General features: G+C 41.3%; 2 protein-coding genes across 2 annotated transcripts; both read right to left on the reverse strand.

Annotated features, from left to right (window-relative positions):
• Window positions 1–93: 93 nt before the first annotated feature.
• On the reverse strand, window positions 94–4,034 carry LOC112287472 (DEAD-box ATP-dependent RNA helicase 7). The gene is made up of 7 exons (XM_024530485.3): window positions 3,149–4,034; window positions 2,638–2,766; window positions 2,347–2,487; window positions 2,111–2,222; window positions 1,912–1,982; window positions 1,349–1,723; window positions 94–1,243 (listed from the first exon to the last, which is right to left on the reverse strand). Exons 1-7 carry the CDS (start codon window positions 3,638–3,640, stop codon window positions 476–478), a joined length of 2,088 nt encoding a protein of 695 aa, XP_024386253.1. The 5' UTR covers window positions 3,641–4,034; the 3' UTR covers window positions 94–475.
• Window positions 4,035–6,636: 2,602 nt separating this feature from the next.
• Window positions 6,637–7,982, reverse strand: LOC112287473 (ESCRT-related protein CHMP1B). Its single transcript, XM_024530486.3, has one exon. The coding sequence runs from the start codon at window positions 7,660–7,662 to the stop codon at window positions 7,039–7,041; it is 624 nt and encodes a 207-aa protein (XP_024386254.1). The 5' UTR covers window positions 7,663–7,982; the 3' UTR covers window positions 6,637–7,038.
• Between the last annotated feature and the right edge of the window lie 3 nt (window positions 7,983–7,985).

The following is a 7,985-nucleotide window of genomic DNA, read 5'->3' on the forward strand; positions in this document are numbered from 1 at the left end:
TATGATTTGTAAGTGAAAGGTTAATTGCACGACTTATTTGAGGCACTAAAAATACCATAATAATGCCAACTACACAGACAAAAGAGAACCAGATTACTCGTGCCAAAAATCAATAATTATATCAATTGGTCGGGGCATGATAAAGTCTAGAAAGAGGATAACGTGCCTATTCTCTTCCATTATTGCATCAATTTGTATTCAATTCAATGTCCAATAATAATTCGCCAATAGATATGCACTTGGCAGACACTGAGCGGATACGAGCTAGGTTGGAAATTGCCACAACTCAAATGCCGTATCCAAGCACCTGATGTAATCGTCTCCTTCACCTAAATGACACTAGTCTACAAGATCCCATCTGCGAAAATGGTGGTGATACTTTGTTGAAGCTCTGGACTACTCAGGTGTTCGGAAGGTAGAAACATTAGCTTAACTTACAGAGCCTCTTAATGAAGGCCAACAGAAGTAGACGTCATCAACGACGGTTGAAACGACCACCGCCACCTCCACCTCTGCTTCCACCTCGACTACCACCATAACCACCACCCCTTCCTCCAAAGCCTCTTCCACCTCTACCACCTCTTCCACCAAAACTTCGGTCTTCACCACCACTGCGGTCAGGCTTCACTTGCAACTCAGGTAAAGCGTCCAAGACTTCGACTGTGAAGTTTTCACCTTCTTGTTCAGCTATAAACTCGTCCACATTTTTCGACGGAACGTCAAACACTGCTCCCTTCCCGTCAACAGTAAGATTCATGCGCCTAACTTCGTTGATAATGGTTTCAGGCAAGAACTTTCGTAGACAATTGAATGCATATGTAGGAGAATACATTGATGTATTTGCCTTGAGGATTAAGGTGGTAGAATCGTCATGCGAAGTAAGCAAAGATCTTCTCTTTAACTCTGTTTGACCTGAAATTTTAGCAATGGCCTTGGCAAGGATGTCCAGAATGGGCAAACCACTGCTCTCCACAAGATCCTTAGCTGCTTGACGAAATAAGGGCACCACAGTATCAGATACAGCGAGCACGCTATCTGTCGCCGTGTTGCCGCTAGCCTTGGCGATGTCCAGGGGTTGAGGGGCAGCAATTCGCTCAAACTTAAATCCTGCCTTCCGTTCGATCTGAGGAACCATATACTCTTTCTTCCGGTCAAAAAACAACACAGAAACACCAGTATTTCCAGCTCTTCCCGTACGCCCAGACCGGTGAATGTAGGTTTCTGCGTCACGAGGAGGCTCACACTGCAGAAGAAACACAGCATATAGATTTAACGGCCAGTGTTGAATCTCCAATAGGTGAGGTTAGACGCAAGCAAAATCAGTCATCGAATGAGACGAATCAAATACCTGAATCACCAGTTGCACATCGTTTATGTCCAACCCTCTGGCAGCAACATCAGTTGCAACAAGTACACTAAACTTTCCTGTGCGAAATCCTTGAAGGGTAACTTCTCGCTGATTCTGAGGAATATCACCATGCAGAGCTCGTGCAGTACCACTCTTCAGAGCTCCTGCGAGTTCTGAGGCGTCGTTCTTTGTCTCTGTAAAGACGATAATGCGGCCTCCACTGCCGTAACAGCTAATCACATCTTGCACAAGCTGGGTTCGCATTGAATAGTGGCCCGGAAGTAATAAATGTCTCACACTGTTACTAGCCTTCATTTTCTCGTCACCAACTAGATCGACAGTTTTCCTTGTAGCCTTCAAAAACTTCCGAGCGATCTGAAATACAAAGTAAAGGTGAACAGATTTAGCATATATGACCTAGGCGACAAAAAGAATTCTAGGTCGGCATTAACACAATGTATGACATAAAAATAACAACTATCTCTAGTAAATGACCACCGAACATGTAAGAAAGGAGTGAGACTACAAAAGAAAAAATATGGCGAAGAGGAGAAGGACCACACCTGTTGAACCCAAGTGGGTAGTGTCGCACTGAACAGTAGAGTTTGCACCTTTGAGGGATCATCAACACCGCCTGCAAAGGCATCGATGTCTTTAAATCAAGATATAGAATCATGTGCACGCATGCACACACTCAAAGTAGAAAACTGACATTAGCATCTACCAACCACGAAATAGAGTTGAGACTTTATACAAACATACCAAGAATAGTCTCCACATCATCCACAAATCCCATGTTAAGCATCTCATCGGCTTCGTCGAGAATGCGGAACTTTAAAGATTTCAAGTTCAAAGTGCCCCTCTCGAAGTGATCCTGCAGCAGTTGAGAGTGTGTCAGCCTAGGCCGAAATGCTATGTAAAATGAATGCAGTTATTTGCAAACATTAAGAAGACATTACTTAGGCACTGATGAAAAGGACGAAAAAACTGTGAGATACCTTGATCCTCCCTGGTGTGCCCACCACAATATCAACACCCCTCCTTAATGCGTTCTCTTGAGGACCATAAGGTGCTCCACCATAAACACAAACGGTGCTCAATCCGACAGCGCTACCATAAGTCTCAAAGTCCGCATGCACCTACACGATACGAATAATATTTAGCACAAACTGAGTTGTAGAAAAGACTCGAAACCAAGCCAATATAAAGTAACAAAGACAGAAAGGGGTTACTTGAACCGATTGTAAGGCAATGTATACAGCAAGGGATTCACGTCAGAGTGTTCGTACTTGTTTAGCGAGTTCGCGGGTTGGAGCAAGAACGATGACAGCTGCAGCACGACCTCTTTGGAGATTCTTAGTGTAGCCACTCTGGCTCAAAGATTCTAAAACGGGTAGCACAAATGCCAAGGTTTTACCCTGAAATTCACAGAACAATGTCCGGCACACATTTAATGCAATGTTTTGTCACGAAACAGTAACCATTCCTAGGACGTTCAACTTTACTGAGCTATAAATATATAGTAAGCATGAAAATTAACAGCCAGATGATAAATTACTGGAGTCAGCGGTATAAAACAAAAGTAGTAACATTACTTCATGAACTACTCTAAAGTCCAATTTACTCGTTCAGTACTAGAAAATAGGTATCCTAATTCATCGAAATGAAAACCAGAATCACACCGAGTCGTATTATGCGAGAAAAAATAAGCATGACAAAAAACAATTAACAGACGAAATTGAAAGAGAACGTCAATCAGCCACATATGGGTATAGAAGAAATGAGTGGTTGGACCAGTACCTGTCCTGTACGTGCCCGACCAACCATGTCATTCCCGTCGAAGACAGCTTCAAAGGTCTGAGCCTGGATTGGGAAAAGCGACTCAATGCCCTTAGCTTTCAACTTGTCCCGCAGCGCCTTCCCGATGTTAAAATTCGACACCGCCATCGGGTCGACAGCAGCACCAACCTCTTTGCCGCCATTCTCTACCACTTTTTGGATCTTCTTAGCTGCAGCGCCGTCATCCTCGGGAGACTTGGCTCTCTTCTTCTTCGAAACCTTCACCACTTCGGGTTCTCCAGCGTGACCATTTTCCGCCTCAGCAGACCCCTCCGCACTGTCCGAACTCACCTTCTTCTCTTTTTTTTTCTTCTTTTTCTCTGACTCGGGCAGCGGCGGCGACGCAGTCACCTCAATCTCCTCACCCACCGACTCGGTAACCTTCACCTTCTTACTCTTCTTCCCATTCTCCACAGTCAACTGGCCGTTCTCCATAGCTACAGGTCCCGGCATTCTCACCGAAGTAAATTCTCAAGACAAAATCTCTGTTTCCACAAAACACTTCGGCGAGACACCCACAATGTCGGCTTATCAGCTCCGCTTTCACAACAGCACAAGTCCTCGTTTCAAGGTAATTTGCCCGGTCTCCAAACAAGAGGAATTATACGACCAAGTTCTCCGAAATGTTCAGTACCAAGAGAATAAAAACTACAACAACAGTAACACCCCTAAAAATGCGACCCTCTTTGCGACGGTACAGCTCCACAAAGACTAGGCGAAATTGAGGCGATGGAGTGATAACTGTTGGTTTGAGAGACTAACACCTGAATGGTATTCAGTCAATCGTGAGTAGAGGTCATTCAAACCTCACTCGGAGAGCTCGTGCGTGAGCTGTGCCGAGACAACAGAGGTATAGAAGGAACGTCCAACTAGCAGTCGCGAGTCCTTACCCCCCGCAAACCCTAATCGAGTTACCCTAAACCACCTAAACTTTCATGTTCCGCCGCGCGATTTTGGTAAGGCGTCTATTACCGTGGGCAGTTTTCAGAAGCATATTTGGGAAACTGGACTTGTCCTCTTCGGAATATGCTTCCGTGGCATCAGGCAACGAGGTTCACGGAAATAAATTTCCGTGGCCGTTCGGCAAACGACCACAGCCCTTGCTTCTGTGCACTGACGCTTTTACTAAACATGGAAAACACAACTAGATTATACCAAATTTGTCTTGAATGTTTTGAAAATATTTTCAGTGGGGTTAACTTTTAGAAATGTTCTAAGTATAAAATGCAAGGTGGGAATGAATATAAATTAAATTGCAAAATGTTATATTTTTAAACAAAATGTAACAATTCTCATTCTTGTTTACGTCTTGACATGTTCGGTATAGAAAAGTTAAAAGTAGGAGTGTTAATGCATGAAGAAGAGTACCAAGTATCAAATATTAGTATTAATGCCAATTATCAATGATAACAATAATACCAAGTATCAAGTATCAATGTTATGCTTTCTAATGATATGTGCTTTATTTTATTTGCTAACTTGTGATGTTGTTATTATTGTGTTTTTATCAATAATTCACAATACAGTATTTATGTAAGTGGTATTATTTTATGGAAAATCAGCATTACACTCCATGCTTTCACAAAAAATCTATATTATAGCAGAACGTAATAAACATAATTGTCCCTAGTGTAGATGTAACATATTCGATTTCATCTTCCACAAGTTTTATTTTATTTGCTAACTTGTGATGTTGTTATTATTGTGTTTTTATCAATAATTCACAATGTTTGCATTGTGAATACCTTTATTTTGTTAATGTTGGTTGCTAAGATTATTACATTTATTTATTTTTTTAAAATGAGTTTTGTAGATATATGTTATTTTGGCTTTGTATGTTAAGCATGCCATTTAATATCACTATGTATCCTTGTATTTATTTAAGAAGCAACAATTACTTCCAATAAAAATGTTACATATTTCTACATTGTTTTTTGTAACCATTGTATTCCATTATTATCTTACTGCCAGTTGTCCACTCTTTTTTCTTCTTCTTTTCTATTTCCAAGTTTTAATTACCATTGTATTTTTTTTCAATGTTTTTAAAAAATCTACCATGTTATTCAAAGTTTCCAAAGTCTTTAAACTCCTTAGAATGCTTTCGACACTCTCTACTGTACATTAGAAAACCTGAGATAATTCATTAATGATACATATATTCATCAACATTACACAGATTCACATGATTCCAAATCCAAGATTAATTTATCTTGGATTATACTTTTTTCTATCTATTAGATTAATTTCAAAAGTCATTAATTTTAAAAATAAAATATCTGTACATGTGTTTAACATTTTATATATTAAAAAAATATATAACATGCACCAAATCAGGATGATTAGTGTAATTACATTAGTCTGGTTCTACAGAAACTTGCAATCATTCCTAAATAATTGCAATGCACAAATACGTGTACGAGCCTACAACACATTGAAATGCAAAATGGCTAAAATAAACAAATAAAATAAACCACTACACAAACACAATTTACAAAGACTAATGCCTGTTAAAGCTTTATAAAAGGATAACTGAATTTTTCCGATTCTGTACAAACAAATATTGTATTTAAAACACACAATTCAGTTGGCTATTTTACTTCAGCCTGAACAAAAATTTAACCTTCATCGAAACTAACCTATTATGCAAGAATACCTTCATGGTTTTTTACATTTGAACAACTATATACTTGAAGAAATGATCCCTGACGCACGCTCGCTGTAAGGTTCTAAGAGATTGGCTTTTCCAACAGATGAATTAGTATTCTACTTTATGTATACCTGAGATCTTCTACAACCTCGTAATGCTTGTGGCGTTGAATGTAATACGTAATGTTCAGAATAGAAAACTGTAACGTGCAGTGTCACCGCCTTATTATAGAATTCATCCTTTTACGAAATAATTTTACCGTCTTAGAAATCAACAGCACCGGCTTTTAGTCAAAGCTAAAATTGTAGCACCTAAGCCGGTCTAGACTGCTTAACGGTCAATGAATACCTGTAGCAGAGAGGAAACAGGAATCGGACACTAGAATTCAGCACTTCAAGATCAGCATTACCCACTATTCCATTGACGTGCTTACTCTTTTCCCGCCTGAGAATGTGAGGGTGCGTATTGGCTGCAATCCATAAAAGATCAGTTGTCACGAAAGCCATTGCATCACCATTGGAAAATCGATGGCACAGATGTGAAGGTAATTCTAATTCCGTTTTCCAAGCATTCAGATCATCACAGAATGCTAGATACCGACAACTCACGACGGCAATACTGTAGTGTAACCCTCATCACGTGTACAGATTAAATTATGACTAACCAACTCATGCTACCTGATCACTAAGCAGAAGATCCTACACGAAAAATGCACCAATGCTTCATCAAGCCATTCACAATGTGCTTCACGGAGTAAGGAAAATAGCAGACTGCACCAACGGCTCGTCGTCGAGAATAAACATAAATTTGAAACCAAACTAATCAAATTAGTTTTTAGGGATCAGCATATTACAGTAAACCTTTTGATCTAAGCTGATACATTATACAAAGTCCGGGCTGAATCATGGACCCAATAGCCTCTTCCTCGATCAGTATCTCTGCAACCATCCAAGCTCGACCAAAACTCTTGACCTTAGAAGGACCAGAATGTAACTGGCCCTGCAAATGAGCATCTTTCTCAGCGACATAATCTATTGATTGAAATCAGCTTCACGACTCTAAATTTCTATTCAAATCATAATCAAACCTGGAACGCGTGGAAATAAAGGAAAGATATCACGATTTGTAATCGAATGAGCATCTCGCATTTGTATTAACTAAGAGCGAGAGCGAGATGGAGAGAGAGAGAGATAACTGAAGCATGTTAACCCCTACTTTTGAGCTCTGCCAACCTTCGGCTCAAATCATCTTCAACATTTACCGTTGGGGTCTCCTTGACGGGTATGGCCGTCGCACCTGCCTGTGGAAGATTGACAGAAACCTCGAGACCGTAGTCGTCAGCGACTTGGTGTAGAAGAGAGTTCACATCGTCTTCGGGGGTCGACAAGCTCGTGCTACCGGCCATGGCGGTTTCAATAAACTCAGATTGCACCTCCATATTCATAAAAGTTTTCTCAAACTGGTCCATCGTTTGAGAAATCTTCTCCATATTGCCAACAGCGAGAGCACTATCGAGTGACTTCACAATCCCGGCCATGGATTTGGCCACGGTCTGCAACTTACTTTGCGTTCCGAGTTGGGCAACAACGGCATCGAGCCGGGAAGAGAGTCGCAAATAATTGAGCTGTTCGTTGTGCTTCCTGATGGCGTTTTGGGCATAAATCCGGGCACCATCCATGTTGCCCTTCTCTATCGCTTTCTTCACTTTCAATTTCTCGCTCTTCTCATCCTTCTCACATTTCTTAGCCGCCCGCACTAGGCTCTTCGACGTAAACTTCAATTGAAAGATCTGGTCCATAAGCTTGTCCTGCCCACTTCTCCCCCACATGGTGCCGACGGATTGCTTACGCCACTTCACGACCTAATTACTAACCCAAAATCCCAGAGCCAGCACAGCGTGCGAGACGAAATCCAATGCGGCAGACACGGACCCCTAATTCCAAATCCACCCCGGATTCCGCCAGAGCCCCACCTCCTTGCGCCGAAAACCTATTCCACGCTTTGAAACAGTCTGAGCTCGACACACACACGCCTACGAACGACAAAACCTGCCACACTGGAATCAATATCTGCAAAGAATGAGAAAATACTAATGAGATCAGTGAGAGCTCTGGCACTGCGAATGCAGTTGACATGACCGAGCAAAGCTGC

This window comes from Physcomitrium patens, chromosome 10, assembly GCF_059467195.1.
Source record: "Physcomitrium patens ecotype Gransden chromosome 10, ASM5946719v1, whole genome shotgun sequence".
NCBI classification, from domain to species: Eukaryota; Viridiplantae; Streptophyta; class Bryopsida; order Funariales; family Funariaceae; genus Physcomitrium; species Physcomitrium patens.